At 47.1% G+C, this 22674-nt stretch overlaps 1 protein-coding gene across 2 annotated transcripts in view; it reads right to left on the bottom strand.

The window, feature by feature from the left end:
* Nucleotides 1-15988, bottom strand: part of ZNF648 (zinc finger protein 648) — a 239900-nt gene extending 223912 nt beyond the window's left edge. Inside the window, exons 1-3 of one of the 2 annotated variants that reach the window (XM_089910346.1) lie at nucleotides 14999-15988; nucleotides 14131-14814; nucleotides 10032-12740 (exon numbers count right to left, since the gene is read on the bottom strand). In XM_089910346.1, coding sequence (XP_089766472.1) covers nucleotides 11011-12681 — 1671 coding nt within the window. In that variant the 5' untranslated portion in view covers nucleotides 12682-12740; nucleotides 14131-14814; nucleotides 14999-15988 and the 3' untranslated portion in view covers nucleotides 10032-11010. Of the gene's footprint in view, nucleotides 1-10031; nucleotides 12741-14130 lie in introns of both variants that reach the window. The other variant, XM_089910350.1, reaches the window with a different exon arrangement.
* Between the last annotated feature and the right edge of the window lie 6686 nt (nucleotides 15989-22674).

Here is a 22674-nt window from a genome sequence, read left to right as displayed (position 1 = left end):
TTCCAGGCTGCCAACATACACGTGCACAAATTCTTTCACTCTAGGGATGGGACACAGAAGCGCCCTGAATGTCATAAAGGTTTCATCTACACAGCAGATGTGTGGAGGCACCTGTGTAACATGCACTGGATGGAACACTCAAAAATGGTTGTAGAAATGGTACCCTGAGAATCCCTGGTCCACTGCGCACCTGAACCATCACAGTTCAGATGGTGGAAACAAAGAAAAGAAAGGCTCCAAACCATACACCTATCTGTCCTGTTTGTCGTAAGGGGTTCTGCAAACCAAATCTTCTATGGAAACATAAGGTGATCTATTGGCAGGACAAGCCATACAAGTGCCAAGAATGTGGCATGGCCTTTGTACCACTGGTCAGGTTAAAAAGACACCGGCAAACACACTATGGATGGCGACCCTTCTACTGTGTTGAATGTGGAGGGACCTCCCCTGGCTGAAACCCCTGCAAGGCCATCAGCGGATTCATACAGGAGAGAAACCACACTTCTGTGCTTTCTGCGATCATTCTTTCACTGAGTGAGGCACTCTGAGGAGGCACAATGGACTCATAGAGCAGAGGAATCCTAGTGGCTAGGACTGTTAAGTTCATTATCACCTTTTGGTTTTGTCTCCATTAAGATTTCATGTTGCCAGCTTTCTAATATAGTCATTAACTTAGTCCAGGTTTTTCCCCCAGACCCTGCTTCCTCATGGATGGCTTAAAATAAATCTAAGAATGTGGGGGTTTTTTTCCCCTTAGAAATGCCATAGTCATTTCTAGCAGGAGTAAAGAAGTAGGTATTTACAAGTACAGATAACAGTTTTCAATGACAGAACTAAATGAAGTTTTTGGTTGGCAGGCTCCTTATCAAGAAGCCTCTGGCTCTTTTCATAATTTGGTGCTCCGCTTGGTCCTTTAAGGACTAGTCCTTATTGGAGTTTTCCATAGTTGTAGCCCCTCTGCAGGTTTGCATGCAGTTCAGGATGCAAAGGTAGACTCTTTCCTAGAGTACACTAGTAATTTGGTTAGCCTTGTCACTGTTGCAAATTTTTCAAAAAAGTATTTGTTTTTCTTAAAAGCTATGACAATACTTTAGTGAGATGAACTTGTACTTTTTTCAAACTACATATACCATTTTATAATTACAAGAATAATTGTTACCTTTATAAGAGAGAACATGACTAATTTAACATGTTAATTTAACATGACTAATTATAAGTTAATTTACAAATTTATACTCGTAATAAATTCATTTCAGCATTTGAAGAAATATGTTTATCCCTTTGGAGTATGAATTGTCTTAGTCATCTTCTGTGTGATTTTCCTTTTGTAAAATCCCCTAAAAGATAGTCTTTGATGAGGATTACTTTGTAAGTCTGTTGTAGCCCTTTCCTACTGTAACTGACTTAAGTTCCTGGGTATTGGTGCTGGACACATATTTGGAAGAGGAATCTAACAGAGATTCTTAATTCCTGTCCAGTTGATGGGCTTTATAAGGTCTGTGACTCTGAAATCATAACACAAAACATCAGTAATGTGGGTTTTTGGATAGGATCCATAGCTTTCATTGAATTCTCCAAAAGCCTGTGATTCAAGGAAAGGTTCAGAACTCTAGTTTCACCTTTAGCTCTTTACCACTTCTCTTCAGGACTGCTGTATCATTACAAAAGCATCATCTTTAATATGCCTCTAATAAATGCTTTCTTTTACATTTGTGAAAATATTGGCAGTAATCTCTTTTGCATGGTGTAAGCGTGTTTTAAGATCTTTTGAAATATGATGGAAGGAGAAGAATTTGGAAAGTTGCATGCTAAGATTGAAAACTTTTTTTTCTTTTATATTTGCCCAGATAATAAGTGGCGATGGTAGAAAACAAGTTATAATAAGGAGTAATGGTGCTGGAAAGACTTGAAAGCTTAAGTAGATCATTTAATTGAGATGGAAATGGGAATTATGAATGGCTCTTAGAAGACAGAAACAGCTATAGATTGAGAATTGAAGCAATTCTAAAATAAAAGCAATGTTATTAGTGTAAAATGAAAATGTAAACATTTTCATTTCTGATATCTAAGTATTTTATTTAAATCTACCATAACTTCTGAAATTAACAGAGCTAATTAAAGTTATGACTGTTAGTGACTTTAAAGATTAGAAATCAAACTTCACACAAAAATGAAAAAGAGCATCTGGTAGAATGAAAAGAACTCTGGACTGCCGTTAAAAGCTGTGTAATTTGCAGCTTTCTCCCTTGCAAAATAAGTGATCTCTAAGGCCCGCTGTAGTGCCAAAGTTTCTTTAAGTGACAGGAAAATTATACTTTCACTGACCCTTCAGCTACCTTAAGTGAAAAATTGTTTATCACTTAGCATTCATAGTTGTAAGAAGACCCCTGATACTATTTGTTGCGCATTAGGGTAGTAAGCTGAATAATGGCCATCTAAAGATACCATGTGGACAGATGTTACCTTCTCAGGAAAAAGGGTCTTTGCAGATGTGATTAAGGATTTTGAGATGGGGAGATTTCCTGGATTATCCAACTGGGCCCTAAATGCCATCATAGTGTCCTTATAAAGAGAGGCAAACAAAGGTTTGACAGAAAAGGAGGCGACATTGTGACTATGGAGACAGAGATTGGAAGGATGCAGCCACAAGCCAAGGAAGCCGGCAGCTGCCAGAAGCCGGAAAAGAGAAGGAATGGATTCTCCCCTACAGCCTTAAGAGGGAACTCAGCCCTAAAGACACTTTGATTTTAGCTCTTATTTCAGACTTCTGGCTTCCAGACTACTGAGAAAGTAAATTCTGTTGTTTTAAGCCACTGAGGTTGTGGTACTTTGTTACAGCAGCCACAGGAAACTAATACAAGTGGTTTAAACACACACCCACACAGACATCCAGGCATCATGATTGTGAACATCATTATACTGGGGGAAACAAGATGCACACTAACTACACTTCCGCGTTGTCTGTTTCGAGTTATAGATGTTCCAGGCTGACATAAATAATTACATATCAATTTCCAGATGGATGTCTTATGATTCGAGGAGCACTTGGAGGGTGTCTCTCCCAAATATCTCCTTCCATTGATGCCTACAATCCCTTTTTAATTTTTTAAAGATTTTTGGTTTTTTTATACAACTTTTAAAGGTTACTTTCCATTTACAGGTATTACAAAATATTGGCTATATTCCCAGTGTTGTACAATACATCCTTGAGCCTATCTTACACACAACAGTTTGTACCTCCCCCTAAAATCCCTTTTTTAAGACATACCTCCACAGTCACCAAATGGAAAAGCTTTAGGTATCTATATATTTCATGTCACTTTCCTCCCGGAAACATGAGCTGAGGATGACCCAACAGGAGCTTCAGTTGCTGCACAAATGTGTCCATATCACCATCTTCTTAAAGTCCCCATTAACCCCCTCATTCCTTGGAGACAGGGGTTGGAAAGTGAGAGTGGGAAAGAGAAATGGGAAAATGCTAGCTGTGGTATTTACAGAAGGCCTAGGGCAGGGAAGTGGGAACAAAAAGAAATTAGGAATAAGAGCCGGTGGTCAGAGTGGAAAGAGCACTGACTCTGCCCAGCGAGCCCAGGGAGAAACCTGGGGCCAATCCTTGGTTCCCACGCCCTCCCCCACTCCAAGGCTGAGCCAGCACAGCTCCACAGATCTGACTTGGTATTCTGGTTCTGTGCTCAGGAGCTCTGTGACCTTGGACGTGTTGCTTAATCTTTGCACTCCTTTGTTTCCTTACCTGCAAAATGGAGATAATAATACTTCCTTCACGGGATTGTGTTCTACACTCTAGAGAACTAGAGATTTCCCCCCTTTCTGGGAAGATCATGCATTGATTCACTTATCTCCATGGAGTAGGAATTGCAGTATTCCAAAAAAAAGGGCAAGCCAAAGGGTTTTAATTCTCAGCATTCTCTATCACCTGTGGTGCTGGTGTCCAGATATTATGCACAATGCTTCTGCCCCCTTCCCAGAGGGTCTGTCTCGCTGGGCCCTAGAGTTAGGACAGTTCGCTTGGCAATGGGGCCTATGACAGAGATGTACACCAGCTGAGCTTCTGCCAACCTTAACAGTGACCTGAGCGGGGGGGGGGGGGGGGGGGGGATGACAGGAAGTGGAGATGCTTTTCAACCCCTCTGTCAATTTCCTTAGGGCAGAAATCAGGGCTTATGGTGACGTCGAGTGACTGCTCTCTAATTCATTAGGGGCAAGTTGTTCTCTAGCGTTTGTGACCTGTTCCTGGGTCACAAATTGCCAACCAAAACTTATCATCTTTAAACAACAAGTATTGATTATTTTACACAGTTTCCAAGAGCCAGGAATTTGGGAGCCACTTTGCTGGATGCTTGTGGCTACAGGTCTCTCATGAGGTTTCAGTCAAGCAGTGGGCAGGTCTGCAGTCACCTGAACTCTCGACTGGGGCTAGAGGATCCCCTACGAGCTCACTGATGTGGCGGTTAGCAGCAGATTTCAGTTCCTCGCCACACGGGTTCTTCTGTAAGGCTACTCACAGCATGGTAGCTGGTTTCCCCCATAGTGAGTGATGAGAGGGAGAGAGAGAGAGGGAGACAGACAGAGGAGAGCTGTAGAAGCCAGAGTGCCTTTTATGATCTAGCCTTAGAAGTTGTGCACCAACATTTCCGCTTTATTCTATTCAGTAGAACTGAATCACTAAGTCTAGCCCACACGAAAGAGGAAATATTAGGCTCTACTTCTTGAAGGGAGGAGTGTTAAAGAATTGTGGGCATATTTTTATTAAAACTTTTTAAAATTCTTTTTTTAAATTTCTGTTTATGGAGGTATAATTGACATATAAAATTGTAAGATACTTAAGGTCTACAATGTGGTGATTTAATATATGCATACATTGTGAAAGGATTCCCCTCATCTAGTTAATTAACATATCCGTCACCTCGCATATTTATCTTATTTTTTTTCTTTTGGTGAAAACATTTAAGTTCTACTCTCTTAGCATATTCCAATTATACAATACAGTGTTATCAACTATAGTCGCCATGTTTTACATAAATCCTCAGATCTTATTCGTCTTATAGCTGAAAGTTTGTACCCTTTGACCGACATCTCCCCAGTTCTCCCACCCCCAAGTCCCTTGTCATCACCATTCTACTCTGTTTCTACGAGCTCAACTTTTTTAGTTTCCACATATAAGGATATCATACAGTGTTTGGCTCTCTCTGTCTGACTTATCTCACTTAGCATAATGTTCTCAACATGTCTACCCATGTTGTTACAAACAGTAGGATTTCCTTCATTGTCATCGCTGAAATAATATTCCACTGCATACATATACCACATCTTCTTTACCCATTTACCTGTTGATGGACACTTATGTGGATATATTTTTTAAACCACCACAATGATGGAAAATAAAAATGTAAGCAAGCATGATTTCTAAACCAAAAGGCAGGGGATTTGCTGCACGTTCTCCTTGTTGCAGGTATGCAACCTATTTCTTGGAAGGGGTACACAGACTCTAGTGATTTAGTGACCCTTGCTTAACAATAACAGACAAAGCTAAGATCTATTAATGTCACCTGCTTTCCTGGAAAGGAAAATTGTTGTAGACCCCACATGGGAATATTTCTCAAGGGTCTCCCATAACAGGCCATTGTAAGGATTAATTGGGATAATGAATGTAGTGTCTGACCCCTAAAAATTGTTCACTAAATAGTAGCAGTTATTATCCTGTCATCAAGCCTAATTGACTACACCTTTGAAATCTCAGGCACCTTCTCATTTAATGTATTATCCCCACTTGTCCTTGATTTCATCTGAACTATCAGACAGAATCCTTGCTTTCCTCCTGTTTTTCTTTAAATCTTAATCATAGGTTATATTTTATAGACACTCCATTCACTCATTGAGCCAATCTGCTAACAGCCTGACACTCCTGAGATGAGTCAGTGAAACTCTGAGCCAATTTGACTGAGGAGAAAACAAGGAAAAGGGAGATTTTAAAATATTATCCAGCCATAGTGGAAAAATTTTAATTATACTGGCATGGTTTTATACAGAATGGAAAGAGGGCAATTGATATAAAAAATGAGCTTCCCAGCCGCAAGGCACAGGGATATTAGCTCGGTGCTTTGTGACAGCCTGGAGGGGTGGGATAGGGAGAGTGGGAGGGAGGGAGACGCAAGAGGGAAGACATATGGGAACATATGTATATGTATAACTAATTCACTTTGTTATAAAGCAGAAACTAACACACCATTGTAAAGAAATTATACCCCAATAAAGATGTTTAAAAAACAAAAAAAACAAACAAAAAAATGAGCTTCCCTCTCAACTTTAAAAAGATGTCTTTTTCTCTTTTGATGAAACATTGAGTCATTCTATCTCTGGCAATATTTTCATGGGTAATTGAGTCTGTAGTTCATAGTCTAGTTCTGAGCCTAGCAATGACACCTGCTTGAGTATTTTAGCAATTAAATTGATGCTTTACACAAAATTTCCTTCCAAGTAAGATTTTTTAAGGCCTACTTGGAACTCCTGGGTGATCTATTGTGTTCATATTGGGGGTACTATAGCTGTTCAGTGTGCGTGCATTTGGTTTATAAAATGTTGTGTAAGTGCTGAGTGCCAAGATTCATTGCTGCTGTATTTTTCTGTGTCCAGCATAGGCACAGAATGTTTCTTTCCTCAGTGAGATGAAGTAATGGGTAGGTCTTCAGGGAACCATCGTCCCTTTAGATTCAATTCCTTCCCTCTGACCAGGTTACTGACAGCTTTTCAAAGGAATTAATGATTAACAGCTGCCAACCCAGGGTCTCCCAGACCTATTCTTAAGTAATTCACAGGTCTCCTTCCTAGAGTCACACCGTGGTTTCTGCTGTGCTGTGTTTCAACCTTTATCTTCCCTTGAATTTATTATCATCCATTTTGAAAACGCATGTTATCAAGAATTTCAGGGTATTCCTCTGTACCAAACAGAAGCAGTTAGCTCTGTGGTTAAGAACACAGTCTCTGGAGCCAGGATGTCAAATCATTATTATGCTACTTTCTAGCTACGATATCTTGGGCAATATAACTTGTCTCTTGATTTCTGCATCTTAAAAATAGAATGTCTCTTGTACCGCAATGTTCATTGCAGCACTATTTACAATAGCCAGGACATGGAAGCAACCTAAATATCCATCGATAGATGAATGGATAAAGAAGATGTGGCACATGTATACAATGGAATATTACTCATCCATAAAAAGAAAGGAAACTGAGTTATTTGTAGTGAGGTGGATGGACCTAGAGTCTGTCATACAGAGTGAAGTAAGTCAAAAGAGAAAAACAAATACCGTATGCTAACACATATATGTGGAATCTAAAAAATAATGGTTCTAATGAACCTAGGGGCAGGACAGGAATAAAGATGCAGACATAGAGAATGGACCTGAGGTCACAGTGCAGGGGAAGGGTAAGCTGGGACAAAGTGAGAGAGTAGCATTGACATATACACACTACCAAATGTAAAATAGATAGCTAGTGGGAAGCATCCACATAGCACAGGGAGATCAGCTTGGTGCTTTGTGTCCACCTAGAGGGGTGGGATAGGGAGGGTGGGAGGGAGGTTCAAGAGGGAGGGGATATGCGGATATATGTATATATATAGCTGATTCACTTTGTTATACAGCAGAAACTAACACACCATTGTAAAGCAATTATACTCCAATAAAGATGTTAAAAAAATACATAGAAAAAAAATAGAATGTCTCTTGATTTCTTCTTAAAAACAGAATAGAATAGAAAGGCTTACTTTAAAAATGAAACAGTTAATACATGAGAAACACTTAAAACAGTTCCTGGCACTGTAAGTGCCAACTCTTATCCAAAGGATGTGGATCATGGTGACTGTAGACTCTGGTGAATACATTAGGAGAATTTTTATTAAGTGAAAACTTACAAATGAACAGTTTTACTGGGCATATCCAAATTAACTCTGGCAAACTAAACCGTGGAAACAGCACTAGTCCAGAGAGAAATGTTAAATTTCTTCTATCACAATGAGGGCCCTGCTCTGATTTTAAATTACATACTAGGGAAGTAAGATTTGAGGTACAGTGGGTGTATAGAAAACCAGAAAAGTAGCTCAGCATCGCTTGCAGGCAACAATCTGAGCCAGAATAACCAGTATTCTAGCATTGATTCTTCTTCAAATAGAGGATTCAACTGCCTCTAATTTGGAAGGACAGACTATTGGGCAGAATGTGTGTCAAGCCAGCCTGCAGCTGGTTGATTTCTCTGCTGGCCACTCCATGTGTTGCTGCCTTCTACGTGCACCATGGAATGGCCCTGTGACTATGGCAACAGGATTGCTCCCCCCCCCACCCCCCGCAATACCTACTCAGCATGACGCTTGCAGTTGATGTAGTGAGAAAACTGTTTGGGACAATTTTCCTTTAAAAAACTGTGACTTCTTTATGTAATAAGCACTGAAAGATTAATGAAGTTCTCTTCAGCATATTATATAATATTCAGTACATTATACACCCTTATATTCCAGAAACACAGTACACAGCTCCAAACGTACCCAGCACAAGCTAAACTAGTTGGCCTATTAACTCACTCTCTCTCTCCAAAAGTATAACCACCTGGAAGCCATACCTAGATGCTGCATCTCATCTGCAGAAATGAACTTATGGGACACTTCAAAACTTGCTTGCTAGTTTGAGTCTACCATATCCAACTCAGGAGATGTTCCAGTAGTTTGTGCCTATTTTAAGTCTAGTTCTATTGTGATCTCATCCACATTGCCCACTTCTTATTCCTCTATTATTTGTTTATTAAATAATAAAATTTAAGCATCACCAGTATATTAATTATACTAGTGGTCCCAACTTAGCTGTGCACCAGAACACATGGGAAGCTTTACAAATTAGATTGCAAGGGGGCTTCCCTGGTGGCACAGTGGTTAAGAATCCTCCTGCCAATGCAGGGGACATGGGTTCGAGCCCTGGTCTGGGAAGATCCCACATGCCGCGGAGCAACTAAGCCCATGCACCACAACTACTGAGCCTGTGCTCCAGAGCCTGCGAGCCACAACTCCTAAAGACCGGGCTCCTGGAGCCAGTGCTCTACAACAAGAGAAGCCACTGCAATGAGAAGCCCGTGCACCACAACGAAGAGTAGTCCCCGCTCACAGCAACTAGAGAAAGCCCGCGTGCAGCAACAAAGACCCAACGCAGCCAAAAATAAATAAATAAAATAAATAATAATAAAATAAAATTAGATTGCAAGATGCACTACAGACGTGTATCAATATTCAAGGCTAGGATTCAGCAAGTTTGTATGGTTAACAAACATCCCAGGTGATTTCTATACAGCCATTCTATGAACTGGTTTGGGGAACAACTACCTTAAGAAATTACAGGCTAAACCAAAAATTTTAATTAGGAAAAACTCTACTAACAACCACCTTAAGAAAAACGGAACACAAAGAAAAGGAAGAGTAACTTCAGTTTTCAAATATTTCATTGACTACCCAGAAAAAAGTATACTATCCTTTGCTCTCTTCATAGTCATAAGGTTATGGCTGATTCTTATGACTTTTCTACCAATCTAATGCTTTTGAATTCAAAGCTCTTTTCCTGGGAGACTGATGCTCACCCTTATTACCCCGTTATTATCCTTCCTATTTTGCCAATTCAGATGCAGAAGCTGAATTCAAGGTCACGTCACTGGTGAATACGGAGATGGATTAGGAACCCAACAACTGGCTCTCCAGCCAGGCCCAGAACTGGCTAACTCTGTCTTTTGGACACGTAGATCTATCTAAGTGAGTCAACACACAAAACCTGCAGGCATGCTGTCAGAGCTCTAAGGTTACCTTTGTCAAACAAGGCATGACGCCTATAGCAGTTCTCTCTGGACTCCATGTGTCAAGCATAAGAGCACTATTTAGCAGTCACTCCCTGGGTCCAAATCAGCTGAAATTCAGATTTGGCAGGTTTGGGTGGCGATTTTAGGAATATAGCAAAGATATCCTCAAAAGGAGAGTACAATACCTTTTTGTGGAGTACCTTCTTTAACTTTGGTAAGATGAGAAGTGCCGTTTACCTCTGTGCATCAACGGAACTCTGTGAAGTCACGGATTCCTCCCGGTTGAGGTCCAGAGCTAAGAACTACTGACTTTTAAACTATACAAAATCAACGTATGTAGCAGTACATCTCTAAGAATGGCTGTTAGTAATGCAAATTTCAGTTAACCTTGTTCGAGAATAACTGCGAGTCACGTAGGTTTTCAAACCTGTTTTTAATGATGGTGAAACAAGCTGATTGCACTTGGGCAAGGGGTCCTTTATTTTATTTACTTCACATTGGAGCTTTGATCCTGGCAAGTTTAAATGAACCTAAAAGGCTTCCTGAACCATGGTCAAGCCCATAGGGAGAAATTTTGTATATGTCTTTGTAAATGGGCAGATTCCTCTGTAAATATAGCATGTGATTGAAGCTCCCAGAGTGGAAACAGGAGAAGAGGTAGCCAGAGAGGAGGCACCTGTGAATTTTGCGGGTGAGACTCAGATTAGTTCCAGTTACTAAGCTCCACTGTGAAGAGAAGCGGGCTTCTTCTTTTTCAGAGGCTAAGGCTGTTCTGGATTTCTAGGATAACTGGGTCCTAAATATAGGACATAAACGCCCCTCTCTTTAAGATAAAGGCCTTCTCTAATTCAAAGCCATGACTCATAAAGACATTCCCCAGGGTAAAGTCATTTCGTTAGGAAAGTGAAATGCTGAGCCATTTGGATGGGTTTGAGTTACCCCCAGGTATAATTTGCTGCTTTGGAAGATTCCTCCATAGAGACCACATCTGGGGATTCCTTTATTTACATAAAAACAGAAAAGTACCTTTCTCTAGACAGGACCAGCCCGGACCTTCTCGGTATTTGCACATGGCTTTGAGGGCAGAATGGGCTAGTTTTTTTCGTCACTGCATCCGAGGTCGGCCATGTCTTCACCTTCCCTGAGAGTCAGCTGATGGAGCCCTCACTCGTCCGAGGAGGAGGGGATGGGCTCCTTCTTGCAGCTGCGGTGCTTGGCTCGATGTCGTTGGAGGTGGTTGGAGCTGGTGAAGGCCTGGCCGCAGTCCTCACACTGGTAGGGCCTCTCCCCGTTGTGCACCCGAATGTGCTGGGCCAGCTCCGAGGCAATGCGGAAAGCCCTGCCGCACTCGGCGCAGAGGAAGCCCTTCTTCCCGGAGTGGATCTGTTGGTGCCGCTTCAGGGTGGAGGAGCGCGCAAAGGCCTGGCCACACTGCGCGCAAGGAAAGGGCCTCTCGCCCGTGTGGATGCGCTGGTGGCGCGCGAGGCGCGAGGGCTGCGCGAAGGCCGCGCCGCAGTCAGCGCACTTGAAGGGCCTCTGGCCCGTGTGCAGCGTCTGATGCTCGATCAGGTTGGAGGATTTGGTGAAGCACTTGCCGCAGGTGGGGCAGGGGAAGGGCCTCTCGCCCGAGTGCACGCGTTGGTGCTCCATCATCCGACTGGCCACGGCGAACTCCCGGTCGCAGGTGGGGCAGCGGAAGGGCTTCTCGCCCAGGTGCGTGCGCTGGTGGCGCAGCAGCGACAGCGGCTTGTTGAAGGTCAGGCCGCACTCGGCACACGGGAAGGGCTTGTCGTTGCTGTGCATGTTGCGCTGGTGTTTGCGCAGGTCGGAGGAGCGCACGAAGGCCTTGCGGCAGTCCGGGCAAGGGTAGGGTTTCTCGCCCGTGTGCGTGCGGATGTGCTTGCGGTGGTCCGAGGACCACGTGTAGGCTTTGTCGCAGAAGGGGCACCGGTAGGGTCGTTCGCCCGAGTGCACGCGCTGGTGCTGCTGGAGAGTGCCCCGGTGGGAGTACACCTTCCCGCACAGCTCGCACGTGTAAGGCTTGGCGCCAGGCGGCTTCTGGAAGGCCTGCCCGCCCCACCGGCGCTTGTGGGGACACGCCTGCCTCTGCCCGCCCTCCCCGGCGCCCGCCGGGTTCTGGTCCTTAAAGCCCTTCCGCACTTTGGCCAGCGCCTCTGCTGCCAGGTTGGCTGGGGTGGCCGACCCCTGGGCTGGTATATGTGTCTTCTGCGTGGAGGGGTCCCAACTGCCCGCCGCCTTGGGGACACAAGCTGGAGAGGAGCTGTCTGGGGACTTGTCTACCCCTTTCTGTGCACAGAAATATCTTCCAGAACCAGGGAAGTTGGATGGGATACCTAGAGCAGTGTCCAGGTTTGCCCTCCAGTCTCCATCATTGCCAGCAGGTAATGGGTCCCTAGGAGGTTGCACCTGACCAAACCCCTTGTGTGAGAAGCTGCTGGGGAGGCCACTGGGAGTTGTGCTTGCTCTGGGGGAGTCCTGAGTCAGGGTGATCTTTGACTCGTCTCTTTCCCAGCTGGCCTTCTTCCTAGGCATTGCCATAGGTTTCTTCCCCACAACTCCTGCACTAAAGGAGTCAGAGAATTTCTCTTCCTTTTTGTGGAACGGATGCTGCCATGGCAAGTCAGTTTTGTCCTGAGTCCCTTGGGAGCTGAGCCTTGAATGGGCCCACTGACCAGTGTCACCAGTGCCCCCTTTGTCTCCTGCCTGTCCACGGTCCTCATCCTCACTCCCCAAGTTCATGCGTCGCATCCGGGGGTCATAGCTGCAGAGAGGAGATACCTCACCCTGTCCATCCTGGGGGTCCACCTGTGCCATATGTGCAGGCCCTTCTATCCCTGCTTCTCCGACACAGACCTTTACTTGGCTCAAGATACCTGCAAAAAGGAAAATCACAAAGAATGGACTTAATCACCTTCACGGCCACGGGGACTGAGTTCTCACTACAGATCTGTGTCCAGCTGGTAGCCGTTCCAGCCACATTGCTGCCCCTCACAGGCGAAGGAGGAGCTGGGCCCTGCTGAGAACTCCACAGTCACCCTTAATCCTTTGGAGGTCCCACTTGCCCGAAGCCCCAGGAGACAATGTTGTCAGGATGGCAAGCGTGGGGCATTTGTTGAGTGCCAGCTGTGCCCTGCCCTGCCCTTCCCAGGGGCTCAAACACCAACTGCTAGCCAGGTGGGTTCTCTGTGAGCCTGGGGAAGAGAGAGGGCAGGAAGCAAGGTCTGGTCCTCCTCGGACCTCTTAAACTGCCATCCTGGTCTGGAAGCTGAAAACCAGGCCGGCTCTTGCCATTTCTGCTGGGAGTGCAAGCCTGCCATCTCTTGATGGTGGCAGCTGGGACTGCCTCCCAGGCACTGGACTGCGTGGGCCACCCCTTCCAAAGATAAGGACCAGCTCCTGGGAGAATGGGGGTGAGTCAGGAAGACACCAGCGTGTTCCCAAGAAGAAACCCAGCTGCCTCTCACTGCTTAAGGGGAGCTTCTCAGGCCTTTGCAGTGAAGAACCCCCTGCTGCTTGGGCGGGGTAGACACATGCACCCAGGGAGAAAGGGATGCCCACCAACAGCTTGAACTATCTCTGAAGTATTGCTTCATCTTAACTGTTCATGAGAATGTAGATTCTATGTCATGTCTGTTTTAACATAAAAATAGTGTTTTAAGTTACCTTCAGTTTAAACGTTTAACTTTTCCCCAGGTGTGCTGTATTTATCCCATGGCCTCATGTATTCCTGGCATACCCCCATAGGCTCCCACGGGTGTACATACCCCAACTTGAAAAGTATGGACTTAGGGTTTTGACAGCAAGGCATGAGGCAAGGGAGGCTTTGAGTTGCATTTTCTGATTGATTTTATTTTAGCTTGAAGATACAAAGAAAGCCTGCTGGGGTTGGTTAATAAGTATTGTTTGTGTGAGTTTTACAGGAGTTGCTGGAGTGAGAGACAGGCTACTGAGGGTCTCTGTGGAGGCCGGGGGTGGGGGGGTGGGGAGTGGGGCAGGATGGGGTGTAGGTGGGAGAGGAGCAATTTCTGACCCGGGGGCTGAGTTTGCTTTGCTCTGGAGGGAACCTTCTGAGAATCCCAGAGAGCAGTATTACTAGCAGTTCCATTTTCTGGACAAATGTTATGAGCCCGGCAATGTGCTGAGCATTTCACAAGCATGACTTCCTTTAATCCTCCCAGCAACCTTTAAGATAAGTGCTATTACTATTATAGTATCCTTTCCATTTTACAGACCAGAAAACTGAGGTTTCAAGAGATTACTCACCTGCCCAGGGTCACACAGCTCCTAGACAGCAGCCGTGGGGTTTCTGACTTCAAGGGGCTGCCCTAGCTCCCCAATGTGGCCTCCACACTGAGGCCCTGCCCCGGGGCTGGGCCCTGCCCAAGAGCAGCCGCAGCATCCTGGGGTGGGGAGAGCCGCTGCTTTCTGAGGCATCAAAGCCCCTTGTGTTTTCTAGGCCAAGACACCTTGGCTACGGGGCCTCACCGCTGGGCTCCTCCCTGACCCTGTTGACCCAAATTGCCCTGCACAGGAGAGAGAGGCCAGGCCTTTGCCTGAGGTGGTTCGGCGTATGAGTCACTGAGTGTTTGCTTTCCAAAAGCCGCTGCTCCCCTCCGCCCACCTTCCACCGCCTCTCAGAGGGATAGGCTCTTGGTGTGGCTCCAACGTGCCGCTTCAGGGCGGGAGGCGTGCCATCATCCCTCAGCAAGACGGAGTCATTCATTCGACAGATGTTGACCAAATAGTCAAAATCGTATGCCTGTGTGTCGACAAACATCTCTGAGCCAGGTTCTCTTCGTCTGCAGGATGGAGATACTGCCCCTACTGTATAGTGTGGGGGACGCTCCTGCACACATGGCTGGCACTCAGTGACTGGGCCATTGTCACTCGTGCTGCTAGCTCCGCTGCACCGCAGTGGGACTCCGGGGAGGTGTCTAGGTCGATGATCTTCGCAGTTTGGTGGTCAAGGTTCACACAGTAAGGTCATGTCCTGTTATATTAGCCCCTGTCTCACCAGACTGCCCTTCCCCCAGCTCCTGCCTGATCACAACAAGCCCAGTTACTCTGTGTGTGGGCTGGAGGGAGGGGAGGGGCAGCGATGGGGAGGACTTCTCACTCTCTCCGTGGATACAGTAGCCGTAGATAAATGGAGGACACAGTGCAGTAACGACTGGAGTTCAGCATCTCATGTCCCTTGGTACCCGAAGCCCAGGGATCACTCCCTCCCTCTGACCCTTCTGCTCTATCCCCATAACACGTCAGAGTGTAGCTGGCGTACCTCTTGGCAGGAAACCAAGTTTGACATATTTTCAGCATAGTGGTTCTTAGAGAGTGGCTGTGTGTGTGTGTGTGTGTGTGTGTGTGTGTGTGTGTGTAGAGGGGACACAGCGCTAACCAGCTTACTATGACTTACTGAGGCCAGTGTGCCTGCTCAGGGACTGGTCTGCCAGCAGGATGGCAAGGGGACGCTGGATTTGATTGAAGCAGGTTCCAAGGCGTCTTTCTTTCTCTGGGACAACACGCCGTGCATGCTCACAGAGAGCTGTTCACAGACCACTCATCTCACCCACTCCCCACCCCGCCTTCTACACAACATGTGTCTCATCCCTTTCCTCTGGGCCACAGGGGAGCCTCCTCAGGGCGGCACACAGCCCTCTGCTAGCTCACAGCTGACGGGGATTGCCTTTCCAGATGGGAAATCCCTCTGTCTGCAGCCACATTCCCAGTGAATATGTCCCGCTGTCTTCCTCCTGTAGCTGCCAAAGGTGCTCTCTTGACCACCAAGAAGACCGAGAGGAAGGCAAGGGCTCAGGCTGGGGTTTTCTGGCCAGGTCAACACAAATATTCCCGGTCTGGAAGAGGAACGCTGACACCCTGGTGCGGGCAGAGCACAGCCCTCTCCTGGACCTTCCTCTGTGCTTGCCGGCCAGGGGCGGCCCCGGCTCACCTACCTCACCCGTGGACGTGGATGCTTTGCAGAAGCCTGGCCACAGGCCTTGTTCCAGCTCCCAGCCCCTGCCCCTTTTTCCTTCCATAGACGGTACCCCGTCCACCCCAGGGCAGCCGCCTCCCGCCTTCTCCCCTGCCCACCACCTTCAGGCCTTGCTCATCACTTCTGGCTCTGACACAAATAGTCACTTACCTGGGAAATGCAGACAGCCACGTGCCCCGCCCCCCCAGCTTCTCTGTCATATGTAGCTTCTCAGCTACTGGAACTAGAGTTGGGTACAAATCAGCAGAGATGGTGTCTCTGTCCCTCACGCTTTTGTGTCCAGTCCAGCAGCTGTGGAGAGAGCTTCAGGAGGCGGGGCCAGCATAATACACTCAACCTTCCTGCCTGCTTCCCAGAGGGCAGCCTGGGAAGTCTACTGGGGCTGCCCTGTCTCACTGCCTGGACTGATCTTGCTGCTTCCTCTGCGCCTGCCTCCCCTCCTGCCAAGGCCAGCCTCCCTCCCTCCCTTCCTCCCGCCCTCAGGAAGGTTACTCAGCCCTCCTGCAGGTGGCCCTCTCCCTTCTGCTCACTGTCATCCCTTCTTCCAGCAGACCAGGCACTCAGTCCTTCTGTCCTGCCCCAATATGTCCGTAAGCCTCTGGTCACATTGTGAGCTTCCTGGGGGAAGCATGCTTTCCCTTCCTGGGAAGCAGGACAGGGTATTAGGCCTGTACCCCTACCTCCCCATGCTAGTACCCACCTTTTGCAGCACTGTGGTTTGAGCAGGGGTGTTCCCAGGATGTTTTGCAGTCATCATGGGCTCAAGGATGCCCATGACTATTGAGTTGCGGGTGGAGTACAGGGAGATAATTTTCTCTCCTGACTCATATACAAACCAAGCCTCTCTCTCCATCTTTCAGCCTTGCTTCCCATGCAGGTTCAGTGTGAAGAGAAAATTGTTAAAGAATTTTTATTGGAGCATAGTTGATTTACAATGTTGTGTTGGCTTCTGCTGCACAGAATCACATACATATACACACATCCACTCTTTTTTTAGATTCTTTTCCCATATAGCCCATTACAGAGTATTGAGTAGAGTTCCCTGTGCTGTTCCCTGGTCCTTATTTGTTAGCTATTTTATTTATAGTAGTGTGATATGTCAATCCCAATCTCCCAATTTTATCCCTACCCCCCTCAACCCCTGGTAACCATACGTTTGTTTTCTGCACCTGTGACTCTACTTCTGTTTTCTTTCAGCATTGCTTCCCATGCAGTTTCATGTTGAAGAGAAAATTGGCCCAGGATCAAGCCTCAGTATGTCTAGAATTGGCATCCACTCGAGTATAAGGTGCTTTTATTAGGGTGAATGCTCAGGACATTAAAATAGGGGATGGGAGTATGGTACCTGTGATGTCCCTAGGTGGCCAAAAATATACTGGTTGACAGTAGGGTTCTGGGACTGGGTTTAAATCTTAACTCATGACTTGTATGACCTTGGACAAGTTATTTAACCTCTCTGTGCCTTAGCTTCTTATCTATGAAATGGGAATCATGGCAGTATCCCCATCATGGGGGCTTGGGAAGGTTAAATAAGATCATGCATGTGAAGAGCTTAGCACAGTGTCTGGAGCGTAGTAAGTGCCCAGAAAAGTTAGCTGCCCACCTTGTTATTATGGATGTTCTTGTTTCCAGGGAAGACATGGCTCATGGGGCTCCTTTCATATCCCCACTGCCTTGTCAGGGCTGCAACTCTGACAGCAGTAGTGACACCTGACACATTTTTCTGAACAGTAAACTTCAGAATGTGATTGAGAGAAGTAGGTCTCTCTGCCCCTTGGCGTTTTGTAGGTGTGGCTTCAGAGGAAGGAGTCAGGCAGCAGAGAGATGCCTCTAGGTCTTTGAGTCTGCAAGTCTGGAACAGGGTTCAAAACCTGATGTCCCTGAAATAAAGTGCAGAATGCTACAGATATGTGGATATGCACTGTCTAGGCAAGAGGATCCTTAGCTATTACGCATTTCTCAAAGGGACTGTGATCCCCTTTGTGCAGGGGGAGCGATAGGATAGGGAGAGTTGGTACTTAAAATATCTCCCATAGCAACGTATCAGATGGTGTTGCCACCAACCCACACCCCAACACTGCTGTTCAAAATTTCCCAAGTGGCCGTGTCATACAGGATGGCCTTCAGATACCTTTGGCAAGAAAGTGACTAAATCCCTCAAAGGGGCCAGAGGAGGTGAAGGCTGCAGCTGGGGTGGAAGTGTACGGGTCCCTCCCTTCTCCCAGCCTCGCAGCACCGGTGCACATGCGCTGAGCTCTTCCTTGTGCCAGCACTACGCTGACACCACATGCAGTGTCTCCCTTAATCCTCACTGCATTCCAGTGGAGTGGCTGCTGTCAATTTTACTCCCGTCCACAGACTGAGGATGCAGAGACACAGACGGCTTAGCGCCTTTTCTAGGCTCACAGCACATGGTCACTACCGAGTGGAGCTGTGGTTCCAAGGTCTCAGGGTCTGCACTTGAACCACTGAGCACAAACTGCTCAAACACTGTCACCTCAGAGCCTGTGTGTTTGGCCTGGCACTGCCCTCCCTTCCTCCTGGAAACCCTCAGTCCTTCCACCCGAGGCTATGTGACGTGTGTGTGTGTGTGTGTGTGTGTGTGTGTGTATGTGTGTGTGTGGTCCCTGAAGTCCCTCCTCCAGAAGACCTTCTTTTCCCTCAGCACAGCTGCCCAAGGAGACGATGGGTCCCATAAATGCCAACTTATTATTGTCCAGCCAACACATCTTGTCTCTCGTCGTGCTTTATTTCTAGAAACCCTAAGCATCAACTGTATAACAAAAGCCCACACACCATGGAACTTCCGCTTGCCCACTTTGTCTCCCCCTTGGTTTCCAAGACACCCTGCCCTGACCACCTCGCTGGTGTGGGCCAGGCGACCTCACCGAGTGAGAAATGGGATAAGGAGCAGCCTGGGTACTCCCGACAGCAAGACGGAACAGGAGCCCCTTATCCCGAGTCACCTACCCTGAGAGATCACCGGAGCCCTCTCTGACATCCTGTGTAGTCAGACCTCCCTGACTACACATGCACAGAAAGGCTCCTTGGAGGTCAAAAATGGAGGGGGCGCCACCTCATAGTAAGTGATGTCAACGACCCACAGTCCTCTTTGCTAGAATCCATCTTGGCTAAGAGATACGCACGCACACAGGGGAGTACTCCCGACAGCAAGACGTAACAGGAGCCCCTTATCCCGAGTCACATACCCTGAGAGATCCCCGGAGCCCTCTCTGACATCCCATTTTGAAGTGTCATGCACCTTTTCTGTGTATGGAACTTCGTCCTAAGGAGCCGCAAGCAGGGGGCTGAGCAGGCCTCAGAACTGAATCCTGGGTCTTGCTCAGGCCCCTGGTCAACCTGCTCAGACCCAGTGGACAGGGATCTTTTTCCTTTCGACAGCACAAGCACATTCACTATTTAATCTCCCCAGCAGTCACTCTGGGGACCACCGGGCATGAGAGTTGAAGGGAAAGCCACATCTTTTTCCTTCTTTTAAGAGCTCTTGGAATCTATATAATTTGGCCCAATCCCTTCAGTATGGAAACAAAGGAGGCATTGTTTTTGTTTGTTATTATTTGCAAGTCTACCTTCAAAATCTGGCATTTTCCTTGAGCTGTTCTGACTGGCAATGGTGAAAACAGGGGTCCCCTTGCCTGTCTGGGAAGGGGAGAAAAGACAGATTGAGAGAGGCTTGCAGGGCACTGGGGAGAGAGAAGGGAACCTGGCCCCTGCCAGCCATGGTGCCACAGCCCAGCGGTGCCTATGAACCACACCAACTGGACCGGCAGGGCTGAGTGACACGGGTGGAGAACAGGCCAGACTGGCCCTCCGTCCTGGAGGACGCGTGGGCACCTTGCTGAGTTCACGAACCGTGGCTAAGCCTGGACGTTGGGTCTGATTATGCTTCTGAGAGGACCTGAGGAACTTCCCGGTTCCATTGATGAGGCTCCAGGATCCCCTCCCCTGCAGGTTTTCCCCATGCTCTGCCTCCAGCTGTCATCACAGTGATCTAGCTGAGCTGCTTTCAAACAGTGGGAACCATTGCTGAGAAACCAGTCATCCAGTCTGCTTTCTTGCCCCAGGCCTGTGTCATCCTTGAGGAAGATTAATGGAGCCACTTAAGTGGCCCATATGTGGGAGAGACTTAAAATATTTGTTGTTTTTCTCTCAGGCATCAAAATTTGTTGAGTAAGAGAATGCGTGTGGGCGAGCAGAATTGTGGGTGGAACAGGAACTTGGTACATGATCTTGGGTTAGACAGACCTGGCTTTGAATCCCAGGTGTATTTGTTTGACGACCTTGACCAATTTCCTTAACTTCTCTGAGCCTTAGGCTCTCTGTCTGTAGAATGGGAATAAGAATTCATTACAACCTTCATTACATGGTTGTTGTGAAAATACCCTGAAACAATATTTGTAAAGTTTTAGCCCAGTGTCAGCCATGTTGTGGTTTTTCAATAAATTATTATTTTTATCCTAGAGCTGGTGGGAGCTTGCTGATGTCTTTACCCCATCCCTGTCCTTCCAGAATGCTTGTCCTTAATTACTCTGCCACCTGAAGGGCACCACCTTTCTGGTTCCTACTCTGGTCTCCCTGCCCAAAGCATTCCCACTCAGAGGCCAGCCAAGCAGACTTTTTCAAGGCCAATGATGTTCTCAGAGCAGTGATGTCAGGGCTTTTCATTGTGTGTTGCACTCGACACACATGGCAGTCAATGCCATGGCTGGGAGGTTTGTGCTCTAGACAGGATGACAAAACATGGCAGTGATTCCAAATGTCAGTACTTCCTAGAACTTTCTGCAGGATGGCACCAGGTAGAAGTGAGGCAGGAGATAGACGGACCCCAGGCTGAACAGTTTCTACCCTGTGGACAGAAACTCCATAATAGCAGAAACTCCATAAAAGCAGGATGATGGAGGAGGCTAGGCCCTGCCCAGATAAGAGATAAAAGACCACATATTCCTCATTCTCGAAGTCAAGGAGACCTCCCTGACTACACATGCACAGAAAGGCTCCTTGGAGGTCAAAAATGGAGGGGGCGCCACCTCATAGTAAGTGATGTCAACTACCCACAGTCCTCTTTGCTAGAATCCATCTTGGCTAAGAGATGTGCACGCACACAGGGGAGGATCCTGAGAAAGACCAAATATGGACTCAGAACCAGGCAAAGCAAGATAATTGGTCAAAGGAAACACAGAAGAAATGCCCCATAAAAGTGATTCAAACTACCATGAGTGTGCAACTCTCTCTCTGAGCCCGCCCATGTGTCTATCCACACGTCCTGTACTCTTTTTCCTCCTAATGAACACTTTACTTACTTCACTATGTTCCGTCTCTATGTGGAAATTCATTTCTACATAGCTGACAGGCCAGGACCTTGTTACTGGCCACTGGTCCCTGGTGGTCTGGTATCTAGGATTCAGTGCTCTCACGGCTGCTGCCCGACCTCAATCTCTGGCTGGGAGCTGAAATCCTGCTTCAAGCCAGTGCCGGCTGAGGCCACCTGAGATCAGAAGACCTTCGCTTGACTGATAGCACCACCTGGCAAGGGGGAAGCCTGCACAGTGTAAGGGCCGAGAATGCAGGCTCTGGAGTCAGGCTACTTGGGTTAGTTAATCCTGCTTCTACCACTTGCTGCATGGCTGTGGGCAAGTTACTTAAGCTTTCTGTGCCTCAGTTTCTTGATCTGTACATTATGGTTAATAATAGCGTCTACCTTCCAGAGTTCTTATGAGGTTTAAGGGAGATGATGCTGTACTTGGTATCATTCTTGCCCTGCATAAAAAAAAAAACAGGAATCTGTTTAAATATGACGATGGTAGGACCACACTCCCAGAGATTCTTGGGGTAACAGCAGACCCTAGAATCTGCATTTTGACAAGCCCCTGCATGACTCTGAGGCATGCTCCAGGGAGCAAGAAGGAGGAGAAATTGGCTCTGCCTGGGCTTCGGAGAAGTCTTTCCAAAAGGATGATTTTTGACATGGGCCCTGAAAGATGAACTTGAGTTTACCAAGCACAGACGGGGAGGGACAGGGCCACACTACCATCAGGAATTTCACGTCACATTCCTCGGCCTTGCTCTGCCCTTCTCTGTACAGGGACGGGCCTCTCAGCTCTCTGGCTCTCCCTCTGGCTCAGTTGAACATTGCCACCGGGATTCTGACTTCTGCCTGCAGCAGCCGAGCTGCTGCCACGGGGCCCTCCTGGGCCATACCACCTACAGTGCTGGCCAGGGGTAAAAGGGGCCTTTTCTTTCCAAGGCCCCCACTGAACACACACGCGTTTCCTCGCAGGTGTCTAGCTCAGCTGCCTGAACACAGAGGTAATTCACAGGAGATGAGGAGAGGCGTTTGGGGTTTCCAGGAAAACACACCTCCCTTTCCCTTTGTCAGCTGCTGCACTGAACATGGCTGGAGAGGACCTGTCTTCAGAAAGGCCTGGCAGAGGGTGTGAAGCCAAGATTCTTGAAAGAAATTTCGTTTAGGGCTCCTGGGATGCGATATTACTCGGTACATGCGGATTCTCCGGGCCAGGGTGAGCTGAGGACTGGCCTGCCCCCTAGCCCAGCAGTGCGCATGTCTGTCCTTTGGAAAGACTGAAATCCTTGGACAAGTCTAGTTGGAGGGTGTGGGTGGAGGACGGATGTAAAAACACAAACAAAATTGAGAGTGGTTATGAACACATACAGGAATACTTTGCAGTTTTATGCCATACATTTGAAAACAACAATGAGATAAGTTATGTCCTCATACATAAAATGAATAAAAATAAAATTTAAATTAAAATCTTGCATTCAGAAGAAAAGTATCC

The sequence above is a fragment of the Delphinapterus leucas genome, chromosome 1 (assembly GCF_059928025.1).
Source record: "Delphinapterus leucas isolate spDelLeu-1000000601 "Yukka" chromosome 1, BTC_Dleu_Yukka2, whole genome shotgun sequence".
In the NCBI taxonomy this organism is placed as follows: domain Eukaryota; kingdom Metazoa; phylum Chordata; class Mammalia; order Artiodactyla; family Monodontidae; genus Delphinapterus; species Delphinapterus leucas.
This window is presented reverse-complemented; position numbering and strand designations above follow the sequence as displayed.